The sequence below is a fragment of the Equus asinus genome, chromosome 16 (genome assembly GCF_041296235.1).
Source record: "Equus asinus isolate D_3611 breed Donkey chromosome 16, EquAss-T2T_v2, whole genome shotgun sequence".
In the NCBI taxonomy this organism is placed as follows: Eukaryota; Metazoa; Chordata; class Mammalia; order Perissodactyla; family Equidae; genus Equus; species Equus asinus.
In genome coordinates, this window is record NC_091805.1 from 14,428,597 (window position 1) to 14,454,618 (window position 26,022).

Consider the following 26,022-nt stretch of genomic DNA (forward strand, 5'->3'; position numbering starts at 1 on the left):
TCTTGTTCCAAATGCTGGGAAAGAAAGTGGATAAATCTATGGCTGCCACAGAAGAGTTTCTGGGCCTCATTGATAGGAAAGAAGAAAGGAGAAAAAGTAGCATTATCTGTGCCACAGAGGTTGCTTTGCACGGCAGCAATGCTGAATTACATAAGTAAAGCCCCAGAAAGTGACAGGAGGATGTAGTGAGAAGACAGAAGCCTGCGGAAAAGAGGAAGATAGAGGAAATGCATACAAATTTAGCTTTTTAAAGAAATTGATAGAATGATTATTAAGGAATTTGTGGAGTTGGGGAGGTAAAATAGTTGCAAATTATTACTATTTTAACAAATCACTATTGTTTTGAAAACACAGTTTCTCTAAAATTCCTTTTTTTTTTAAGATTTTATGTTTCCTTTTTCTCCCCAAAGCCCCCCGTACATAGTTGTGTATTTTTAGTTGTGGGTCCTTCTAGTTGTGGCATGTGGGACACTGCCTCCGCATGGCTTGATGAGTGGTGCCATGTCTCCGCCCTGGATTCGAGGCCGTGAAACCCTGGGCCATCAAAGCAGAGTGCACAAACTTAACCATTTGGCCACAGGATCGGCCCCTCTAAAATTCCTTTTTGAAAGAGCATGGTTTACATGGCGGGCGGACTTCAAGCATGAGTTTTTGTGAGTTCAGGAGTGAGAAGAGGACCTCAGCTGGACACTCAAGGTCTGATTTAACCCTGTGATTCTATGATTTGGGGAAGGATCACCAGTTATGAAGGATAACTAGCATTGGATAGAACATTTGCAGAATAGTAAGCAGTTCGTTCCATTCTCGTCTGTCATAACCAGTTACAATCAGTTCATTTAATTTCATGAAAAAGCTACCTTGATGTAGCACAATCTCTAAAGTGTGAAATGACTATACTACTCATTCATCTATAATTATTCATAATTGCAGTATTTGTCATGGTTTATAAAGCAAAGATGTGAACATTTTGACCAGAGCACATTTCGCTACATGAAAGTTATGATTTGCCAGACTGCTGTATAGATATTGGATGGGCTCATTACCAGTATCGGCAAACAGCTGGTAAAACTGTTGCCCTGGACTCTTACGTAAGAGAGGAGAAACCCATTTCAGCTGAGAGTGAATGAAGCTGACAGCCTTCTACACAGAATGACAAACCCAGACCACTTGTGATGAGTAAAAGAAAAAAAATCAATGGGAATAAACACTGGACCAGGGAGATGATCAAAATCACCAATCCGTCCAAAAACTGAGAAAGCCTTTATGTCAGTTTTGAAAGAACATAGGAAATAAAAACAAACCCGAAAACCGTTTTTAATAGTTCTTAAATAAGATTTTTGTTCTATTTACTTTGCCTTCATTATAGAACATGATTTCTTAGGTTTAAAGATAAGGAAGTTTTGGGGCCAGCCCTGTGGCCAAGTGGTTATGTTTGCACACTCCACTTCGGTGGCCCAGGGTTTCGCCAGTTTGGATCCTGGGCACGGACCTAGCACCACTCATCAGGCCATGCTGAGGAGGCATCCCACATAGCAGAGCCAGAAGGACCTACAACCAGAATATACAACTATATACTGGGGGGGCTTTGGGGAGAAGAAGAAAGAAAAAAAAAAGATTGGCGACTGATGTTAGCTCAGGTGCCAATCTTTTAAAAAAAAAAGTGAGCAAGTTTTAAAGAAGCTAAGATAATAAAGGAGTGTGAAGCCTTAATAAGAATACTTAAAAAGTACATGTTTAATCACTTTAGAAAAACAATAAATTATTTTTGTCTATGTATTTTAAAGAAGCTCTAGACATTTTTGGTTAGTGTATTTACTTGAAAGCTGCGTTATCAAAATAACACATGGGCACGTTTTATCTTGGGTTGGATTCTGTAACAGCACCGCCCCTGAGGGAGTGCTCTCAGAAGACACCTGCCATGGAGTGAGGGATGCAGGAGAGGGCAGGGAAAGAAGGCAGACACCAATAAGTGGTTTTAGGAGCAGTCCAGCCTCAGTCCAGTCTCAGGAGCAGCTCCTTAGAGGGAACTGCACAGAGATGGCCCAGGGGGTGGGGCTGCTCCCAGGCGGCACCCATCAGCCAAGAGCAGTCCTCCAGAAAAGAGCCAGGGGTGAGCTGTTAGCAGCCAGCACTCACAACAACTGGGGTTGGGTGTCTACCTGCCTCTCAGCACCTTCTTCATGTAAAGCATCCTCAGGCTGTTGACATCGCACAGTATCTGTCCATAGCAGATGTTCAATTAATAGCTAATGGGTGAATGAACACATGGATAAATGCTACAGAAGAGATGCCGAAGTACTAGACAGTAATAATAATAACTACCATTTATAAAAAACATTTGCCATGTGCAGACATCATGAGAGGATTATTTTTGTCAGGTAGGAACTGTTCCTATTCCATTTTACACCGGTAGAAACTGAGATGGGTCCGTTTTCCAGAGCCACATGGCTGGTGTGATATGAGAGCCCACATTCTTAACCTCTTCATTATACCAAATGTTCAGAAATGAGGAAGGTGAAATAAATAAGGAAAGAGAAATATCGGAAACCGCTGATCCTGGCCGTTTATTGCTTCATAGAGTGGCTTTGATTTCTGTTTAGAAGGTGGAATTAACAGCTGCATCTCCCTCCATCTAAAAGGACAGATATGTAGACTCCAAGATAGTCCTTAAATAAAAATTAGAAATTCTGGAATCCTTGGATCACGCAGAGGGATTGAAACATCCAGAAGATTCCCGGTCTTTTTTTCTTTGCTATATAATAGATTAACCAGTGAACATGCACATGTATAATTATACATTCCAAATTAGTTGTTTATGTTTAGGTCTGGCTGTAGTTAAAAATATGCTATGAATATTATTGGAAGGCATGAGATTAAAATGGATGTTATTTTTCAGCATTCCTCCAAGCCGCAAGTTCCCAAACTCAAAAATCTCATGAATCTTATGGGAAGAAAAGCCTCTAACACATTTGGGGTCTTTCTAATGAATTGCTTCATTCTTCTTCAGAGTAATTCCTGGTTTGCTCTGTGCCATATAGGAGATAGGTGACTTAAAGTTTAAGCCAAATCCCTCTGTAATTCGCTTAATATATTAAGGAAAAACTTAAAATAACACATGTTAAATGCATATTATTATCTTAAAGGGAGATAAGTATCAACTACTCACAAATCATTAAGAATTATAATCCAAATTTCCAAAAGAGAACCTATATTGATTTCTTTTTAATATTTGCCCAGGGGATTATGTTCAGCCCCCTTGGCTGTCACCCAGCTGTGTTAATTGTCACTGGGCAAATGCAGAAGCCGAATCTGCACACTCATAATAATGGTCTGAATCTCCTGACTAGACAGCTAAGTAGGTCATGATTTTATGCCAAAAGGAAATGGCCTTTTAGTGGCCAAAGGATTGTTTTTTATAGCCCACAGAAACCTGTTACAGCAATCTAGTATTAACGTCATTGCTGTAGTTTCTCATCCCAAATTCATCACTTTGCCCACAATCTCCTATTTTGCCTTTCCTACCAAGAAATAGTGGTGGGATTTCTTTTTAAATTTCTTAAAATTCAGGAAAGCATTTTATGATGCTGCAGTTATTACTAGCTTTCGGGGTAAACACAAATCTAGCCTAATTCTTAGGGCATGATTTTTATAATACCTTATACTTCTTTTTGAGGCAGAACCATTGAAATAAGAATTCATTTATTTATTCATTTATCCACTTGCAGAGCACCTTCTCTGTGTTAATGACTGTGCTTGGTTCAAAAGAGGCTGTGGAAAAGTGAAGGGGGGTGCAGATTGGGGTGATTTGTTGTTATTGTGGCTTTTATTTCCTTTATCAATGTTATAATGGTATTTATAAGATAAATGTAAACCAGGGAGATTTTTAAAAAGCAGAGGCAATGATGAGACCTAGGAAGTTGTCAGAAAGAGATGCAAATCATTTTGGACTTGAGAATTGATCCCATTTTAAGTGCTTCCAGAAAATGTGATTCTACACTGACAACCATTTGCCACTCCCACAAAATGGTCATCAGTACCACTTTTGAGATTTACTGTGTGCCAAGCTCTATAGTCATAATGGATTCTTTTACTTAACCCTTTTAGCAACCCACAACCACATGACATAGGCATTATGGTGATCACTTTTTTATGGATGAGGAAAGAGGCTAAGAGCATCAGGAACTCCTCCAAAATGACACAACTAGCAATGGTTGGACTAGGATGTGGGTCCCGGTAGTCTAGCTTTAGAGTCTCCCTCTGCATCTGATCACTTCCCTTTGGTGCTACCTGCGGTCAAAGAAAACCAGTGTGTTATTGTTGACATTATTGAGAAACCTAATTCTTCAGCCAGATAAAAAATAGTGTAGATCTGGCTGTGTGTTTTCTGATTCATAAATTGTTGTCGGATAAAGAATAACTTTACTAGATCTGGTGGGGCAGCCACAATCCCAGACAGGGACATTTGTGAGCCATGAATATTTGGGGCTCAAATACCCTCTCTCCTAAACATTTTCTTTAATCCTCAATCACACCCACCCTGCACATCCTTCTTAATCCTCCTTCCCTCTCTGAGATCAATTAATTCTTTCTCCTCTGATCTCCCGCTGTACATTTCTATATAGCTCTGTGACAGCCCTTATTCTGTATTAATGTTAGGGTTCAAGCAACTGTCCCCCTCACTGGACTGTGAGCTATTTAAGGGCAAGAGTCCTGTTTTACTCAGAACTGAATCTCCAGTGCATGGCATACAGTAGGTGCACAAGAAGTGTGTTTTAGTGAATGAGTTAATAAAAATCTCCACACTCAGTAGTGTCGTTTTCTCACTCACCTTTAATGGAAGTTCCAACTTGGATGGGGAGGAGACATCACAAGAGGGGAAAACACAATCCTCTCTACTATATTCTGTGATGCTAGAGTAAAACATCTTTGTATACCATACCCACAGCACATGTTAGGTACTCAATAAATATTTGTCAAGTACATGGAAACCAACCATGAGAACCTCCTAATGAGCTTGCCAATTCAAGAATTCACTGGGGAGTAGAGAAACTGATTGTGAGTCACAGCTTTTAAGAGACACAGGACCCAAGAATACTCACCACAAGTGACCTTTAAATCTAGAGTCCCCTGAATAACAGTCTCTCCCCTAACTGCTCCTGCAATGAAGGATAGCAGCTGAAGGAAAGAAGAAAGAAGATCAGAGACATCGTGGGAGAGTTCTGAGCATGGCGCTGGTCCCCCCTGCTGCTGGAGAAATGGTGGATTCTCTTCTTTAGGATAGGGGCAGAGCTTTGTTTGGAAGGAAAGGGGTCTTGAGGGATGTGACAGATTTTCTATATGTCCTACAAAGTCACTTTGTCATTTGAAGTTGGCATTTTGTTTTTCTCAGGCTCAGCTTTTTTCCCTGAGGCTCCTAACAGATTCTGGTTGGCTTCGGTCTCCTTTGACATGTCCCATGTGGACCAAGTGGAACATTGTCTATAAAATTTTGGAGGAGCCTATTGCTTTGCAAATGCTCTGCACTCTTTGTACCTTAGGAAAGTTTACCAATTCCAGTTCCCTTTAGGAGGAAGTTCACCGTGCCCGTGGTTGCAGAGGTAAAAATATAAAGAGAAGCAGACTTGGCTCAAGGCAGCTTGGAGGCTAATTGGCTTTCCGGATGCTATGCCCCCCTTTTCTTTGAGTGAAGTCACACCTTTGTAGAACAGAATCTGTCATTGTTGATGTCTTCAGGAGGCTAGAAAAGATTTCTTCTAGGATCTCCAGTACATCTGAAAACAAAAAAGATAGAGGAATAATTAAACAAAAAATAACTTCAAAAAAACTGATAGAGAAAGTGGAGCCAGGTCACAGTTGGATGATTTTCCTTGGGATGAGAAAGAGGCAAATTCTGTATCTGTATCTCTTGTCTTACTCATCTTCTTCCTCTCTAGCCATCCACCTCAACTACTGCCAGAAAGATCTATCAATACCATACTTACTCAACAGAATCAATCAACTCTTGAATCTGAATTTGCTGAGTGCATAGTTGGTTGAGTGATATATGGCCAATAGAATTATTTTTCTAAATGATCCATTTCAAAATTCAACAAATAAAATGTAGATATTGCTTATGGATGCAAGTAATCTCTTTTTCTACATGTTGCTTCTAGTCAGAAATCTAACCAATTTAGCAGAAGAATAAGGGGATTAACCATCCTTATAGCTGAATCAGCTAAATCCACATAAAGTCTTAGCATCAGAAGCATTTAAAGGGATGTTTTTATCTATTTGTGTATTAATTACCTTCCTCTGCCCATGGACCTAAATATAGATCTCATTGTTACAAATCAGACTTCCATTGTCGTAATTTTCTTTTTCCCTCTTGCGTCATTTATATATTTCCTAAAACTTTGGGCAAAAATTGCTCAATTATCCATAAGGCTCAATGGCTATTAGGTTGTTAAGCAATCCTCCATTCTGTTTCCATTCTTTAATTACTTTTTACCATCAAGCCTGTCATAGCGATCTTGCTAATAAGTTAATTATTCTGAAACAAAGACCAGTTGGGTTTTTTCGGGAACTTGGTACAAACAACATTATCACAAAGTGCTAGACCTGAATTAGGGAGTAAAGGAAAAAGTGAGGATGGTTGTTTAAATGGTTCTGAATTTGGAAATGACCTTAAAGCTAAAAATGGAGAGGAAAAAGAAATGAATGTGGTATAACTAAGAACATAGGATTTGTTCTTCCCAAGACTTAAAATAGCTTAGTTCTTAAGAGCACAGGCACTGTAGTCAGACGGGCCTGAGTTCCTCTGTTAGTCCTGTTCTCCACCAGTTATGTGACCTTAAGTAAGCACTTGCCTTCTGAGCCAACTCTTTCCTTGGGAGACTGATACTTTGGGTAGTTCTGGGCATTAATCGAGATGTTGGCAAACTGCTTTGTCTATTGCCTAGAGTATAGGAAGTGCTCAATAAATGATAACTACTGTTATGCACATCAGCTCACCTGTCACATTCCTGTGTGCACAACCCAGCACACACTCGCTATGTGCACACGCCCAGGAATTTCTGGTAGAGGAAGCAGTTATCAGATCAGAAACCCCAAAAAGACCTTCACATAATTTCGGTAAGCAAAATGGTGTGTCACCCTATCACTTCTCAAGGCGAACCCCAAGATCTTAAGGCACTCTCATTTTCTTCAAAGAAATTAGACCTTTCACACCTTCATTTCTTTTTACTGCTGTTCTCTCTCCTTGGAATACCCTTCCTTTCCTTTCTTCATTTTCTTAGTCTCACTTGTTCAGAACTTGATGCATGGATCAGCTTCCCCAGGAAGTTTCTCTGACTATCCCCTAACCCTACACTACCCACCTGCCCAGCCCCAGCCCCAAGGGCATCCCAGGTACATCCGTACCACAGCCCTTCCCACATGGAACTGTTATTAATGATTGACTTGTCAGTCTCTCAACATAGACCTTAAACTCCATGAGGACAGAGATACTGCCATATTTGACTGAATTAAATTAATTTCCCCAAAGTCATACTTACTTTGTGTCCACACATCCAGTAAGGGGAGATATTAACATGATTCTTCTAACAGCTATTTTATTATCCAGAATGATTGTTGACTATTCCAATAAAATGTTTTCATAAATATTAAATGCTATCCTAAAGAACTTTGTAAAAGAGAAAGCCACTCTCTCAATACTGGGAATGTAGAATGTATGTATTAACTAAAAAGGAATTTGATTTAAAATTCGAACCATTTTTCTACTTGTTAGTGATGTGTTTCATCGTAATGTCCTGTGCTCTTGTTGTAAGATACGTTTCTCTTAGGTTTTCATTTTCCAAGCTGACCTCTTTAATTCTGCTTGATCTCCCACTGAATCTCCCATGTAATTATTAATTGATGTGTTTGACTATGGTAGGTCAAGTCAACACTACTGGAGAGAAAATTTAGAAAAAAAAAAGAATGAAACGTCTCAACTAAGAGGGAAAAAGAAGAAAAGAAAAAATAAATAAAAGAAAACAGAATGAGCCTAATCTTCCCAGGGCCTAAATTAGCCCCTAGTCACACATCTGGCACTCGGGCAGCACAGCGGTTTTCCAGGCTCCCAGGGTACGACTTAGGGCCCTGTAGCAGGAGACGCTTGAGCACTGGGAAGAATGGAGCCTGTAATTAGGAAAGGTACCAGATGTCACAAGGCTGAAATTTGCCCTCTTGGGATGAACTAGTTTCTTTAGTTTGGAAGCTTTCTTGGCAAAGGTTTAAATCTTTATCCCACCACCTTGTAGTTTTATAAAGCCTCACATTGCTGAATGCTGGGAGGAGAGAAGAAGAAAAGAAAATAAGAAGGGGAAAAGGTATTTTAATTAACTGAATTTCTGGTTAATTCTGTTGGACAAGTATTTATTATCTAACTGCTGGGCTCAGACCCCTGTAGGTGCAGTGGAAAAAAAGTAGAAACTGCACAACGAGATTCTTATCTACAGTGAGCATATCTTGTCTATTCTCCATTTTCCTCTTTTAACCTTTCTTTATCAAGTCTTTTCGGAGTATTTTAGTCCTCGTTGGTGCCTTAATAATTATGGAAAAGCTAACCTGATTTAATCTTCCCTCTGTGTGTCTTTGGTGCCCAGCACACACCTGGCACAAAGTGGGTGTTCAATACATCTTTACTGACTTGAATTGCGTGATGTAGGCCGTTTAAGGGATTAGAAAGAATCTATAGTGATGCCAAGACATAGTCTAAAACTTTGACAAAATCCATTACATTGACCTATTTGCTCCAAATCTATTTCTTAGTTAACTTTTGAGTGAAAAGCAATGCTTCATGTAGTAGCATCATCTTAAAAAATAGTAAATCCTTTTGTCATCAACTAAACAGGGGTTTATTTCAGCTGTTTCCATTAGAATGTATGTGCCTTTTGTGTGCTTTCTGCAGCAACTTAATTTTATTTTACTCTTTTTCCCCAGCTTTATTGAGATGTAAATGACATATAACATCGTGTAAGTTTAAGGTGTACAATGTGATGATTTGATACATGTACATATTGCAGAGTGATTACCACAATGAGGTTAGTTAATACATCCATCACTTCACATAATTACAATCTGTGTGTGGTGACAGCATTGAAGTTCTATTCTCTTAGTAACTTTCAAGTATATAATACAGTATTGTTAACTATAGTCACTATGCTGAATATTAGATCCCCAGAACTTAATCATCTTATAAGTGGACGTTTGTACCCTTTGACCAAAATCTCCCCATTTCCCCCAATTCCCAGCCCCTAGCAACCACCATTCTACTTTCTGTTTCTATGAGTTTGGCTTTTTTATTTAGATTCCACATGCAGCCACTTAATTTTCAACGTATCCTATGATAATGCCTACAGATCAGAGCAGAATTTGGGGCACTTGATATCCGTTCGTGATGTGGACACTGGTCAGACTGAGGATGTCTGCTCTAGGGCTCTATGTGATCCTGCAAAATTTAAATAATCAGCTACTGCAGGCACCCATCCTTCAGCTCAAGAATTGCTCTAGAGGCCAGTTCCCACCACTGACTTGAATTCTTTACACTTTGGCCCTTCTCTCTCATCAGCAACCTTTTGCGTGACCTAAAACCTAGCCTCTGCCTTCTTTTTGTGGGTGGCCTGGCTTTGGGTCCACCATCCCCTAATGAGATAATCAGAGCAAGCAGCTCTGGGAAAGGAGTCTGGAGTGCTGCCTCTCAGTCAAAGGCGGTGTTGAAGCCCTGCCTGGGATGTGGGAAAGAGCAGCTGAGCTAGGCCCGGCCTCAGGTGCTGGTGGACGTCTATAATCTGAATATCCAGGGAAATGAAGATTCTGTACAAAAAGCTGAGAGAAGAAGAGTCTTTTATTAAGATATCCACAGCTTTCTAAGTTCTATACTCATCACTTTGTATACCAATCACGTGTGTTTTTAGATCTATCTTCTTTCACATTTAGCCTTTATTTTATTCTGTTGAGAAATACGTTCTACATATAGCAGTAGTTCAGCAAGGCCATACCACAAGAATCCTGCTCATCAAAACGTAGAATTGATTTGGCTTTCTCAGACAGAATATTGTCCTTACCCACCCCCCACAAAATCCACTTAGGTGCTTCTCTTTCGAATTTTATGATTAGTTACAAAGTTTTAGAAAGATAGTTCTGCAGAATAGTATAAACTGTCATTCCATCGCTGGTAACTATAGATTTCACTCCAGTTACCACAAGATTTTAAATTATTACTTTTTTAGTGCAGTCTCCAATTTTTCTTGGAGAAAAACAAAGTCATTGTAAAGAGAACTTCAACCAAACACTCATTTAGAGGGAAGTCTCTAAACATAAGAGAAAATTTGAAGGGCCAGTTATTTGCGTGTTGAGGAATCTCCAGTAGCAAATGAGGAAAGCCACTGGTGGACAGCATGCTTAATTGAAACTCCTTGCAGGGAGCTAGGGAGAAGTAAAAACAAAATCAAGAAGCTTATTTGATGTTCAGAGAATGATACTTAAGGGTTATATAAAACTGAGACAATACAATAAGAGAGCCAATTTATTTCCTCCTTAAATGATGAAGCAGAGAGAAAATGGAAGACAGACCTAAGTTTAATGAAAGGTGGGATCTGGAAAGAGACATCGAATTACTACCTTTCCCTTCAAGTCCACTTAGGATATTTTATAGACCTACCATTACTAGCTAGTAGAGGTAGGAATGCAGAAAACCCTGTCTCTGTGGAGAAGACTTGGGCAGCCTGCAGCTGCCTGAAAATCACAGCCAAAAGAAAACAAAAACTCATTTATGCCATTAAAAATGCAAACCATTATCATCGTTTTTTCGTCAGATGGTGCCTAATTCTACTCCCTCTACTTTAATTTCCTTTCCTAATCTAGATGTATTTTGTATGATTTCGAAAACTGATACAACATTTGTTATTCAAATTAAAACATGCGTTGTGAGTGAACTAGGGAGTTTGGTAAGCATCTCATTTTGAAATTTCCAGTTGACCTGCCCAGCCCTCTTACATTAAACAACATAAAACAGATTATGCAGACCGTGTCCTCTGTGAGTTCTTTCCCTCGGAGTAAGGAAAGAGTTTTGTTAAGCTTGCTAGACATTAAATAGCAATCACCAAAATGATAAAGTGCTCGTCTAATCACAGAATTTCAGAGCTGGGAGCGACCTCAGACCTCGTCTGGTGTAGTGGCACACAATTACAGCTGCCCCCTGAAGCTAGTTTCTGACCCAGGAGATGTAAATGAACTTTCTTCCCAGAACCTTCAGCACCCTTTATCTGTGCCACCCCTGCAGCAGCATCTCTTCTGCTGTCTTTTGTATTTTAAAGTTAACAGCCCAGGTTCTTGCAGCTCAAAATCTTTTTATTTAAAAAGAAAGAAAAGAAAAATCATCGCTACTTGAGTTTCAAAACACTGTTTAGAAACCCAAAAGCTGAGAATGCCTTGGTATAGATTAGAGTTTCTCAGCTTTGGCACTACTGACATTTTAGACTGGATAATTCTTTGTTGTGAGGGGGCTGTCCTGTGCACTGCGAGATATTTAGAAGCATCCATGGCCAGTAGCATCCCCCTTGCTGGTTGTGACAACCACCAAAAGTGTCTCCTGACGCTGCCCAATATTGAGGTGGGGGAGGGAGGGGAAGACAAAATTACTCCTGGTTGAGAACAATCGATGTGTATGGTTTATGCTAAAACAAGTAAATATACACAACCTCTCCAACAATGCCTGTTGCCATTTTGTAAAACTCTTTGCCGAGTACGTGGCAGTTGTTCTGATAGTACTCGATCAGAGTGCCCTCCAAGGTCTACATACCACGTTGTTTCCTGAAAACTGGAGAGAAGAGTTCCGAGCTTGGCTTGGAGTTGTAGAAGTGGGATGTTACAGAAAATAAGGAAGTCTGGGTTAAATTCTGTGGTCCTGATGCAGGAGTAAATGGGCTTCAGCAGCATCTGCATAATCCCAGAGTTGAGTTGGCTATGTGGGTGTCGCCTTCCTTCCTCATGGTTCCATGTTCACCATCCAAACACGTAGGGGTGGTCAGTCGAAGAGTCTCTCTAGGACATAGTAGTTACTCAGCAAATATTGGCTGAATGCTTTCATGAGTGATGTGTACTGTTCGCACTTTGCCTTTTGGATTGGACAATCGGATACTTTAGTCTGTGCTAGAACTAAACATATCCTTGTTCAAATCAGTTGGAAGTAGAATATCTCCTAGAAAGCCTCAAAGTCTCTTGTATTCCTAATTCCACAATCCCCAAGTTTAAAAGAAAAAAAGTGTGTGTGTGTCCAAAGTACAGAAGCAATCAAAGATCTATAGGATACACCCCCTCGGCCCTAAGGACCCAAAGAGAGAAGAAAAAGAAAGACTGCAATTTATGCCAGGCTCTGTGTTGGTGTGTTAAATGTACCATCTCTTTAGTCCTCACAGCAATCCCACTGTATAGATGGTAAGAAGAGGGAGCAGCACGTTGCTCAAAGTCAGACAGCTGCTACGGGGGGGAGCAGAAATTCAAATCAACTGTAGCTGAGTTTTAAGCTGTCTGAGCCCACTTGAGAAGCTTCCCTTGACTCGCTTACCCCATGTGCCCCGGGCTTCTGTTGCTTGTTGAATGGCGAGCCCTGTCCACCACTGCCTTGTACCTCCACATTGCTGACGGCCCCAGCCAGCCTCTTCAGGGTGGACGGCTGGGCTTCAGCATCCCCACCATGATGGAAGTCTCTGCAGAGATGGCAGCCGGGCCTAACCAGACCAGACCTGCAGAGGCTTTGGCTCCTCTCAGCACTTCTAGACTCCGATGCTGTCCTGTTCCCTGGGGCACAGGGTCTGGCGTCCCAGTGGCTGCCCCAGGGGCTAAGACACACAGTCCAGAAGTGTGGGGACTCAACTCCTCATAGGGAAAACTTGGATGAATGAAAGACAGGAAACTGAAAGGAGCCGCACAGAAATGCCTCTCCCTTCCTCCCCGTCCGACTGTTCTGAGATGTGGTGGGTCCAGTTAGCCTCTCTGGAGACTGAGCTACCAGCTGTGTCTTCCTGTGAAGGTGGACCCAGCTCAGGAATGTAGCCCCTGACCTTTGTTCTCCTTCTTTCTTTGCCTCATTTCCCTTCTTCCCTCACACTTTCTGCTCTGGGGTTGCACACATACACACACCACCCCCAATAAAGTGTCAACCTGTAAGCTTTGCCTTAGGCTCTGTTTTCTAGGAATCCCAGGCTTATGCTCTTTCATTTATAAAATGACAATGCTGCCACGCATCTCTCAAAAGTCCAAGAAAAAAATAGAAACAAAACTCCTCTTAGCGGATGTTACTCCTTCCTGATGATAGCTAACAGATCGTTTGAAAGAAAAGCACCAGCCATATCTGGGTGTGGGAAGCAGCGCATTACAATGGCACTAATAATGCCTCCGTTGTCTCCTGTACCTACTCTAACCACGACCTACATTTCTCTCCTTGCTTTTGGACTAAAGGCTGTGTTTTTAACACCTATTTGAGCAGAAGGGCCCGTTCTTCGCCTTACTGTGCCGGTCATATGTAGCCTGCTAGGATGGGAAGTGTCAGTCTTCCTAAGTTCGAGTCCTAGTTCCCCTGCTTATTAGCTGTATGTCTGCGTAGATATTTCCTCACCTGTCAAATAGAAAGAAGAAGTCGGCCTCACCTTCCCACAGGCTGAGGTGACACAGCGAAAGCACTTTGAAGCACCACATAGACGTGCTTTCTCTGTGTGCGGAGGGCTGAGGAAATATCTTCCTAATTAAGGCTCCTAAATTTCCCTCACTAAAAATAATGAACCACTTCAGTAGGAGAATATAAAGGAATAAATCGCGTAAATCTTCCTAAATATCTTCGAGATAATACTTAAGATTAAGAGATTAAGGGATGAGATCGCCCCTTCTAGCAAAGATGGAATAAAAGAGACCAGACTTTCCCTCACACATGAAACAATCAAAAAATAAATAGAAAAAATATATTTTAAGAAAACAGTTTTCAAGACACTGGACATCAAGCAATGAAGTGATTCCCTGAGAGAAAGGAGACAGACACGGGGAGCCTTCGATTGCCCCGCTCACTGCTGGAGAGTTTCCAGGCTCCAGTGCAGGGAGAAAAAGGTCTTGTGGAGACTGGTGGACTCCATGGGTTGAGTGGATGGGGCTGAGGGTCCAAGTGGCCCAGGCGGCTGGAGCTCAGAGGACAGAGTATCAGAGATGCGAGAGATGCACTGAGAGAGAACTCTGGAGATCCACAGCGGGTTCCCCTCCGGTGTTCAGCAGAGTGCTAATCAGTGCAGGCAGGTGAGGGAACTACCTGATGCTGGGAAAAGCCACCCGAAGGGATTAGCAGGAACAGTAGCTGGTGCTCACACCAGGCTTGGAATGGCCAAGACTGGAAAACCTCTTGATTCAGCAAGCACTGGGTAGAGTACTTCAAAGAGTCTTGCCTCAACAGTGGGGAATAATTAGGCCTAAACTAAACACTGCTCTGGTCCAGCCCAACAAATCTTAAAAACAAGACCTGAAAGGATCGAGTTGTTTCCAAGTAACTAAACTGCATTCCAGAACAAAGCTCAGAAATATTTATAGGAATACAAAAATACCTAGCATCCAACATGGTCAAAATGACAATGCCTGGCATCCAATAAAAAACTATCAGGCATGCAAAGAAACAGGAAAATATGCCCCATAATAATGGGGGAGAAAATCAATCAAAACTGACTCACAACTGACACCAGATGTTAGAATTAGCAGAGAAGGACATTAAAAATTATTATAATTATATTTCAGATGTTCAAAACCTTAAATAGAGACATAGATTTTTTTAAAAGACTCAAATCAAACATCTAGAGACGAAAACTACAATATCTGAGATGAAACATACCCAGGATGGGACTAAGAGTATAGCCATACTCAGCAATGAAAAGGCATGAACAATGAATACAACACTGATGAATCTCAAAATAGTTGTGCTGAGTTAAAGAATCAGGCAATGGGTATACAACCACGTACTGGGGAACTTTAGGGAAAAAAAAAAGAGGACGATTGGCAACAGATGTTAGCTCAGGGCCAATCTTCCTCACCAAAAAAAAGTCATATAATTTTTTAAAAGAAGAATCCAAACAAAAAGATTGCATACTGTACAAATCCTTTTATATGAAATTCTAGAAGATGCAAAATAGTCTTTAGTTAAAGAAAGCAGATCAATGACGACCTGGTAGGGGGTTAAGAGGAAGGGATTCCCAAAGGGCACAAGGGAACTTTGGGGGGTGATGGATGTGTTCATCATTTTGGTTTTTATGAAGGTTTCACAAGGGTATGCAGTCAGAACGTATCGGTTTGTACACTTAAAATATGTGCACATTATTGTATATTGATTATAACTTAGTAAAGCTGTGTTTAAAAAAACTAAAAAGACAAACACATACTTAAAAAAACCACTGCACAACTTGGGAAATAGAGGATTTATAAATATAACCACACTTTTTAATGTTTAAAATTTTGTAAATTTTAGAGAATGGTAAAATAAATATTTAAATCTGTAATTTTTATTACATCTAAATCTATAATGTCTATAGACTACATCTATGATAGGATCTATAGTATTAGTATAGCATCTAAAGTTTGGTTTGAGGATTCTCTCTTTTTTTAAACAATAAATTAGAAAATCTTTCCCCTGTTGTTAGAATTATGTAATTCCAAGGAGTTTTTTTTAATTAAACAAAATATTAGGAGTCAGAAAAGCACAAGGTAAATTTCGATTATCATTTTTTCTAAAGTTTACTTTAGAAATTAAGAAAATTCTACACATTTTTTTTTTTTTAACCGTTAAGTGACTGTATATTTCCTAAGAGCCTTCCCTGTTTGATGTGAGGTCTGGGCTGAAACCCTGTAAATGTCTGATTAAAGACTTGAGCACTTTAATTCCCCTTGTCAGGCTTCATTAGAGATGCACTTGTGTGAAGCATGCTCATTATGTTTTGGGAAGAACTAATTTATGTACTCTCCTGTTCCCAACTTGTCTGTCCTGATTTCCCCCAGTTTGATGCCGACCGAGACGAGGATGAGGTGTTCTCTGACATCAGTGCGGCCGTTGACAGCAAGTTATTCCCAAACAAAGAGGCTGCAACAGGTAAGTCACTGCGTCCTTTGGGCAACAGCATGCCCTGATCCTCTGGGACTTTGTAGTATTGTTGGAGCTCAAAAAAGTGCTGTAAGGTTTTAAGGATGACACTGTCTTCAGAGCTTTATACTTTCTGGGTTAAAAATAAAGGCACAAAACAAAATCGAAAAGAAGGACTATACACCTGGCCCTCATAGCTACTGCTTTTCTTCCAGTCATCACACATGTAAATTCACAGGTAGTCACAACGTGGCAGAGGACCTATGTTACTCTAACAGAAAAAAATCTCATCTCGCCCATACTTTGTGCAACAGTTCAAAGGTACAGTTCCTCCAGGACTGCTGAACTCATACACAGCTCTCCTGTACTGCCTGGAAAAAGCCTCCCCTTTTATCTGGTGGCCACTCCCATCCCCACCCACAGCCCTGTAGAGGCTCTGCCCTCTCTCTTCCTACATGCTCTCGCCTCGAAGTTGGACATTGGCCGGAAGTGTGGGGCAATCACAGCCCTGTAGGTAGGCAGTGAGAACTGTCCTTGACACTTCTCTCGCTCGCATTCACTTTCTGGCTCTGGGTCAACTCGTTGTCCCTCATGGCTTCAACTATCAATGCTATGTGGACGACTCTCAAGTCCTTGTCCCGGTCCTGACCTTTCTTCTCAGTTATGGCCTTAGAGGATAAAGATCAACAGTTCTAGGCTGCAAAGAAAAAGGATAATCACTTAAACTTTGGAGCCATTTTTGAAGCCCCCTAAGAATAGCTTCAAAGAAAGGCAGAATGAAAAGAAGGGCAAGGCGGTCATCTTTCTGGGCAGACCCACAGAGCACAGATAACTAACGTAAACTCTCGGGCCTGATTGTCCAGTGATATTGACAAAAAGATGGCCTATGCCAGGATAGATGGAATATTGAGAAGCGCGTAAGATCTTGTAAACAAGACTACAGCTGCTCTGAAAAATGTTATACACCTGTGCTTTTGAAGTGCATATTTTATTTAGAACGTATATTTAGACCTCTGTGGCAAATATCCAGCTGCTAGATACTCTCAGTTTGCTAGTACAGCAGAATGGAGGAGCTGATGTAAGCTGCCCCTTCTTTAGAACCCTGGTGCTTTGTGGCTCTCAAATGACATTTCTCCAAGGTGGCCCTAGTCCTGCAGTAATGCCGCTGTACTGGCTCCTGTGCTAGTCCGTAAGCTGCCTGAGGACAGGTGCTGTGTCCTCATTCTCTCTGAGTCCCCTTGGCAGAGTACACACTGCCTGGCCTATAGAAGAGGTTTCCAGGGGCCTACTCTTTCCTGTCTACACCTCTGAGCTCATGAGCAGAGGAGTCCAAGTCCTGCTGGCTCCCTTCCACTCCTGACACCCCTGAGAGCTGGGTTCTGCTTCAGCCTTAAGATAAGCCTGTTCTGTCTATAACAGCCCTTGGTGAGTGAAGTCAGCCTGGGAGAGAATGTGGTAAACTAGAAATAAGCGATGCCTCCGCTATGGAAGGCAGCCACTTCTCAGCTCCAGGCTATTGTTGCCATTAAGAAATGAGCCGGTATTGCTGGATCCTTCTCTCTTTCAAGAGAAAACAGAAACCTGCATCTGTAGGTGAAATTTTCAGGCTTGTAAATGTTGGTGACTCACCCGATTAAACAAGTCATGTCTGTGGCTTCTGCTCTGTGATTTGTCTGCCCCCACGTTTGGTCCCTCTGCTCTTCCGTTCTCTCTTTGCAGAATCTCAGCTGCCCCATAACTCCCACGTCACCTCCATGGGAATGACTTTCAATTCTTCTTTTAAATTTTTTCAATAAAAATTGATTATATTTAAGATGCGCACCATGATGATTTGATACACATATACGTAGCGAAATGATTACTACAGCCAAGCTAGTTAACATTTCTTCTCTTCTCATAGTTACCATTTTTCTGTGTGTGATGAGAGCACCTGAAATATATTCTCTTGGCAAATTCCCAGTTTTCAATGCGGTATTAATAACTCTAGTCATCACACAGTACATTAGATCTCTAGACTTATTTATCCTGCTTAACTGCAACTTGGTGCCCTTTGGCCAACAACATCTTCCCATTTCCCCCACCTCCGTGCCCATGGTAACCACCGCTCTACTCTCTGCTTCTATGTATTTGACATTTTTAGATTCCACATATAAGTGAGATTATGCAGTTTTTTTCTTTTAAGAGAGCCAGGCAAAAATGTTCCTGCTCTCATGGCCCACACGAATTGTCATTCCTCAGGGACCCCTTGGGAGTCCCCTCCTTGTTCTCTCTCCCCACTGCACTCATCGAAGGCTTTGTAATGACAAAGCCTTTTCATTTTCAAATGGATGGCCTTTTCCTCATCACGGGCTTCTCCTGTTTGTCCTGCCATGGGGATCCTCACAGAATACAGCTCTGATCACCACGCCTCCCCAATGAAAAACAAAACCAAACCTTCAATGACTTTCCTGCAGGCTGAGCACCAGTGTCCTTCATATGGCAGAAATATCCTTAGCTTTCCTGCAGCGGTCCTGTTCCCACCGCAGCATCACCTCCCCTCTGCCACACCAGCTTCCTCCAGTTCCTTGAATGCCTCAAGTACCTTCCTGCCCCTGGCCATTTGCACAAGTTACTTGGAACTGCCTGTCTCCGTTTGCATTCCTCCACCCTCACAGCTCCCAGCCCCGTCCTTCACCTGGCCAGACCCCACTCAGTAGCTCACTTTAAATGTGATTTCCTCAGGAAGCTTTCGCAGACCCCATCTCAGACTAGATTAGGCTCTTACATAGTACCCGGCACTTTTCCTCCGGGGTGTTCATTGCCATTGTGATTCCATAATTAGGTATATGATTGTTTATTAAAAATCTATTTCCCTTCTTAGAGTGCCAGACTTCATGAGGACAGATGTGTGCGTGTGTGTGAGTTTGATATCCAGTGTAAATCTCATAGGAGATGGCACAGAAGCCCTTTCTTTGCAAGCTGGCTACCTCAGCTGGACCACTTGTCTAAGTACGTTGACTCAGGGCCACACAGAATTTTCTTTGGCTCCAGAGCGGAGCGTGCATTTGCTTGCCTCCCTACCATAGAATGTCGTTCTCTGACCCTCCGCACCCTTCAAGCCCCGTCTGCAGTGTCTCCTTTTCCCCAGAGTCCGCCAGTAGTAGTTCTTGCAGAGCCATCCAGCCACATCACTCCATCTCTCTGGAGCTCAGTTTCCTCCTCTATAAAGAGGGGCTAATAGTGCTACCTCATAGGACTGTTGTGAAGAGTAAATGGCTTATGTGCATAAAGCGTGTGGCTGTCACATTGAAGAGGCTGCATATAAGTTAGTATCTTTGCTGAGAATTTGAGGGGTCACAGGGAGAGGCCACATCTTATTCAACGCAACAGTACCCCATTTTCCTAGGTCTGTTTCTACTCTCTTCTCCATCTCTCTCTTCCCCTCTTCCCCGAGCCCTGTCGTGGACTAACTGGAAAATCCCCCCTCCCCTTCTCACCCAGAACGTTCCAGCAACACCAGATGCCTCAGACAGCTCACCTCCTAGTCCCAAATACTGTCTGAATTTTTTCCAAGGAAATACCGTACTCTTCCTCAAATGAATTCTAAGGCTAACTGTGACTAACACTTTCCACGCCTGTTGGGATTAGAGCTGGATTCTCCGTGCCTAATGCCTAGGGCACTTAGGAAGGATTTAATGTGTGTAGAGGGAATGAAGAGGATCAAGATCTGCAAAAGTAAAATGTAAATGTCCTTTTATTCTTTTTTCAGTCATTCGGCATACATGTGTCGAATGCGTAGAATTTCTAAGTTTTATTCTTAGATTCGGAGATAGAGTACAGCCCTACTTAAAGCGGCTTCTAGTTTAGTGGAAGAGGCAGGATGGGGCGTGGGGGAAACCGCTTTCCTTTGGGGGGCAGAGGAAGTGTTGGAGGAGTTTTACCTACACACGCCCTGCACTGCCCCAGGAGCCCTGCCTGGCAGCGGTGTCCCTTTATTTGTTACTCAAAGTGGAGGAGGACCCTCCTAAAACTCCTGGTTGAAGATCCACTAGGAGGAAAAACATCTGTAACGCTGTCCCAGAAAGCTATATGGTTATCCTTCTGCTGTCTCTTCGGCCAATTTGAATCATCTTTCCACTTCAATTTAAGGAGACAACCTGAAAATAATATTTCCAAAGACCGTTCTACATCTAAAACTGGTGACTGAGTGCTCCCTGTGGGGCTCTGTTTTGGCTCATACCTTTCTCTGTTATCTATAGAAAGAATATTTTTAAATTTGAAACAACTTCATGTATGTTAAACTGTCCAATGAAAGAAGGCAAAAATGTGTACATATGGCTATATTTACCTCCCTATTTTGTATGTCAAACCTTAGACTATCATTAAAGGTCCCATTTTCAGCAAACCAAGCAACCAATACTAAAAGAAAATGAAAGCTATTCAATCATTATCTGAGCCGATAATGACATCCTTTGTCTGTTACCTTCTATGAAATATTAGTACTGTTGCCAAGAGCAACAACATGTCAAGAAATTCCATCCCTTAATGATACAATAAAATTTCTGTTAAAGGCATTTTATTATGAAAGCCGATCTCTTCTTCCTTATAAGTATGAGTTATTTTGGGGGGGGCGGGTTTCCACCAAGATCTCTTCATTCTACCGTTGCTGAAGATAGTTTTCTAATAATCTTGTTCCGGTCTCAAATATTAATGTGTAATATCTGTTAACTGGGTTGTTTAAAAGCTCTTCACATTGTGCTTTTTTAAAACAACCAAAAGAACTGTTTCTAATTAAATAAAATAAGTAGGACACAGGAACTAAAACAGCTATATGTTTACTAAGGCTTTGTGTTCAGATCGCGTGGCTCTCTCCACATGAATCACTCTAAATACAGCTGAGGGGAGGGTGTCAGTTGAATCCAAGTACCTATCACCGTTTCCACTAGTAAGTGGTGGATAAGATCCGTATTGTGGAAGTAATGAAAGCTAAATCAAATTGGTGTTGCCTTTAATAATGCTGTCAATAGCAGCCACCTAGAAAGGAGCACTGATTGTCACAGGCTGGAGGGACACTCCTTGATTCCAGTCCTGATTCCTCCATTTCCACAGCCTCCCAGAGACACGCCTCAGTATCAACCGTTCACTCTTCCTCATTCTCTCACAATGTGGAAGAGAGGGCATCCTCGTCCAGGTCCCCTCCTGGAGTACTGTAGAGTACTGTAACGAAAGACCCTATTTACAAAGCCATTTGGATTGCTCCTGTTTAGAATTTGAAGTCAGCAGAGTGTGCTAGGAGAAATGAGAGCCACGACTTCTGTCTGTGATCTCACTCACTTTCTACATGACCTTGGCCAAGTTACTGAAGTACTCCGCAGCTCGTTTTCCTCTTTTACAAACGAGGGGGTGGGATTCTGGGAAATACTGGTTCTAAAATGTCTGTGATCTTATAGTGGAAAAATATACATTTCACTTGTGACATCTCTACTGCCTCACGACACAGAAGGGCAAACTGGGCTTCAAGACAGTCAAGTATTTTGGCCTTAAGATACACCTTATAAAATTTTGTATTTGAAAAATACCAAAAGCACGAAGATAGAAAACTTACATATGACCCCACTACTTAAAAAAAATCTATGCAGAAAATTAAATTTTCCCTCTCACCCCTGTAGTCTCACTCTGATAGTAGCATGTGGGACAGTCTTCCCAACTCCATTCTAGCAAGCACTTTATTAACAATGGGATTGGCAAGCGCTGCCCTGACGATGTGACTAGCATCACCTAGACTTGTACCATACACACCTATGCAACTATACTTGGCAACTCTACGGTTAGTTGCTTTTCCAAAATGGCTTGATGAGTCAAGTATCTCCATTTTGAAAAACTTTATCAACCATTAAAAAAATTTTGAAGATACAAACACAATAATCAAGGATATTATTGCGGAATACTTAGTCAATTTGATAATGGGCTATTACTTAGTTATTTTGGTAAACAGCAGGGGGAATGATGAGAAGAGAAGAGAAGAGATGAGAAAAGACTGTGTGAGAACATCTCTTCAGTTTCTTTCTGGAAGAAAGTATGAAAGCAGCCTCTCTGGGAGAGGTCCACTTATGAGAAGCATGTGAGATACTTGAAGTTCTGTTAAAAATTCATCTTCAGTAAAGATTACCCATTGCATATTCCAACCAAAACTATTTGGCAAGGCCATATTTGCAATGAAACATGGAGTGGTTGGTTTCTTCACAGGGTGCATAGCATTTTATGGGCAGCCCTGAATTCTGTCTTTCTGGCTAGTTAGGGGATGCACATTTCCCAGCAGGAAAGAGTCATTCGATGAGGACAATGAACCAGTTGTGCTTCAGGAGCCCCACTATTGAAACTACCGGTTTAAGTTTGAGCCTTGGGGATTAATGGGTAAGCAATTTAATGTAACCTGCGGCACCTAGGGGGAAAAAACCTGCTATATTAATATATTAAGTTAACCTGATTTTTCTCACCTTCAGGGACTAAGGTGACCCAAAAGCTGGAGGAAAAACTTCTCACGTTTTCATGGAGTGAGCAAGCTCAGCCCTTCTGACTTCTGGAAACCCCTGTTCGTCCCACTCTATAGTTTGCTCACTGTGTCCCTTCTACCTCAGTTACTACCGCACACCCTAAACTGCTTCTCGCCCTGGACAATCCTATTTACCCTCACAGTTTGGGCTCAGAGATCAGTTCCTCATGAAGGATCCCACCTCTGTCATCACCTCCACTGCTAGTCAGAATTGGCAGCTCCTTCTTTTTGGTTTCTGAACCTTGCTGTTGATCAATCAACCTCCTCCACAAGATTGTCATCTTCTTAAGGGTGGAGACAGTGTCCAGAGTACTTCCATTTTCCATCTACAGCCCAATCATAGTTCCTGGCAGCTGGGAAGAGTTTAGAAATGTTTGTGAATTTAAAGTAACCATAAAGATAATATGGAAACTGAGTGAGAGATGGTTTGCTTTAGAAACATGCACAGCGAGCCTCCATCAGGTAATCCTTTCTTTCCTAATCTTAGGTTCGAGTGACCTGGATCCTTCAATGATGTTGGACACGGGAGAGATCATTGATACAGGATCTGATTATGAAGATCAGGTAATTAAAATCTAAAAATATGTCTCTATTTAAATGTTTTTAATTTAAGTCTTTGTAAGTGTTTTATGAGAATCAGAATTATAAATCATTTTGTGACGTGTTTACAGATAACTAGTAATATATTCCATGATAAATCACAGTAGCCTACAGCTTTCACTCACTACGTTTGGCTCTTTAGCCTTCCTGTATCTACAGACCCAGAATGGCAATTCATTCAGGAAAGGTTTGTGGTCAAAGGTGGCATGAGATAGAAATGAGGTGACATGAGGTTCTCTTGCCCAAGAATTTGCCTGTGTCTCTGTCCCTTCCCAGTAATCACCCAACAGTATTTACTGAGCATCAGCTACAAGATCAGGGCTCTGCTTTTCTATTTCTAACCTTTGAAAGGGACCGACGACCAATGACAACACAGCCAAGATGTTAAATATATTTTCTGTTTGAATGAAAGAACTTTATCTGGGTCATTTTGCTCTCAGCAGAAGAACTCTCCCTGCTGCTATGTTTTAACGATCCAAAATAGTTGGCAAATGATCCAGCTCTCTAATTAGGCTTTATTTTTCAAAAAGGATGCCTAAAATCTCCTTCCATGTCTCATCAGTTCTCCTCTGCCGTGGCTGAAAGCCGAGTGAACGTGTTCTTCTGGGGGCTTTTTCCCATCTTCAATTAATACATGTCACAAATAAAGCAGAGAGGTCCCACCAGTGTCCCAGTGTACCAGCTGGCTATACATTTCATATATGTATTCAGAAGCTATCTTCATGAGCATTTAGTTTCTCCCCTTATTTCACAAAGCAAGGAGAAAATATTTACAAGTAATATAATAGATCCCATGTATTTATAATATTTTTTAGCATTTATTAGCACTTAACACATACTAAAGATGGTGCTAAGTTCCTTAGTTTAATTATCTCACTAATTCCTCACGACATCTCTAGAAATAGATGTTGCTTTGCTTATTTATTTTATAGTTAAGGAAATTAAGCATCAAAGAGTGATTTGCCTACAGTTACACAAGTAGTTTCACAGTGGGGAAATTAGGGCGCATTTCCGAACATCTGCACCATCCTGCCTCCCAGCTTTGCCTCCATAGGCAGGCCAGTCAGTGAGTCGTTTTTGGAGCCTCTCCAGTTGCTGTCTCTTAAGACCCTAGCAGAGGCAAACGCTGGACAACCACTATCGACGTTGAGCTCAGGATCCAAAGTTACAGGCTGCACAAAGAAATGAACCGTAACAAGAAATCCAACTAATTAAACAAATGGAAGACTTCCCTCCCCAAGAACTAGAGATAACAGAAGAGTCTGAAAGAAATCTTAATAAAGGAATGTTTAAAATATTCAAAGATAAAGGGAAGATTAGAAACCATGAAACAGGTACAGGAAAGAATGGAAAGGAAGAGGCAGGAAGGAAAAGGGAAGAAGTAGAACTTCTAGGCACAAAAAATATTGTCCTTGAAATAAAAATTCAATTAACAGGTTTAATCAACAGAGCTAAAAAGAAACTCAATGATGGAGCTGAGGAGATTGCCTTAGAATAAAGCAGAAAGCTAAATAGTTGTCAAATATAAGGAGGAACTTAGGAGACACTGAGGGTAGAATGATTGGGCTGAAGTATTTTAAAAGTTCCAGAAGGAGAAAATGGAGGTGATGGGACAGAGGCTATATCTTAACAGATGATAGTTGAGAATTTTACAGAGGTGAGAAAAGACAAGTCCTCAGGTTGAAGGAGCACATCTAGTCCTGAGCAGGATAAAAAAATCCTCACTTCTTCTTTTTTCATTTAGTCATTCGACAAATACTAATTGAGCGCCTACTGTGTTCCAGGTACTGTTTAGGCACTTGAAATATGTAATTGTATAAAACAGATAAGGAGCTTGCATCCTAGTGGGGAAGACAGATAGAAAACAATAGACACGATAAATTAGTTTTCTAGATTGTCAGAGGTGAGAAGTTCTATGAGAAAAGGAAAAATAGAACAGGGTAAGTGAGTTAGGAATGCTGGGCTGGGGGACAGATTACAGTATTAAATAGGATGATCAACATTAATTACGATGGCCTCAGGAAAGAGGTGAGATATGAGGAAAGACGGCATATAATGTAAAACATCAGAAGACAAAAATAAAATATTGAAAGTAAAAAGGCATACCCATAAAGGAACAGCAATTTTGGTGGCAGCAGATTAGATGAAGCAAGAACATGCATTTATTGAGCACATTCTGTAAACAAGACACTGTGTTTCTTTGTTGTTTTTTTTTTTTTCCCAGGGGAAGATTCACCCTAAGCTAACATCTGTTGCCAATCTTCCTCCTTTTTTCTTCCTTCTTCCCCCAGAAAGCTCCAGTACGTAGTTTTGTGTAGTTGTATGTTCTTCCAATTCTTCTATGTGAGCTGCTGCCACAGGATGCCCACTGACAAATGAGTGGTGTGGTTCTGTGCCCCGGAACCGAACCCAGGATACCAAAGCGAAGCGTGCCAAACTTAACCGCTAGGCCATCCAGGCTGGCTTAGACACTGTATTTTATGGTTTTCTCTTTTTCTTTCTTTTTTTTTAAAGATTGGCACCTGGGCTAACACCTGTTGCCAGTCTTTTTTTTTCCTGCTTTATCTCCCCAAACCGCCCCCTGTACATAGTTGTATATCTTAGTTGCAGGTCCTTCTAGTTGTGGGATGTGGGACACCGCCTCAACGTGGCCTGATGAGCGGTGCCATGTCTGTGCCCAGGATCCGAACCCTGGGCCACTGCAGCAGAGCTCGCAAACTTAACCACTCGGCCATGGAGCCGGCCCCTGTATTTTATGGTTTTCATG

General features: G+C 41.4%; 1 protein-coding gene across 2 annotated transcripts in view; it reads left to right on the forward strand.

Moving 5' to 3' along the window:
* AK5 (adenylate kinase 5) overlaps nucleotides 1-26,022 on the forward strand; it is a 224,843-nt gene that overhangs the window by 101,047 nt on the left and 97,774 nt on the right. For both annotated transcript variants that reach the window (XM_014849624.3, XM_070486633.1), the window contains exons 7-8: nucleotides 16,042-16,132; nucleotides 23,143-23,219. In XM_014849624.3, coding sequence (XP_014705110.3) covers nucleotides 16,042-16,132; nucleotides 23,143-23,219 — 168 coding nt within the window. The remainder of the gene's footprint in view (nucleotides 1-16,041; nucleotides 16,133-23,142; nucleotides 23,220-26,022) is intronic.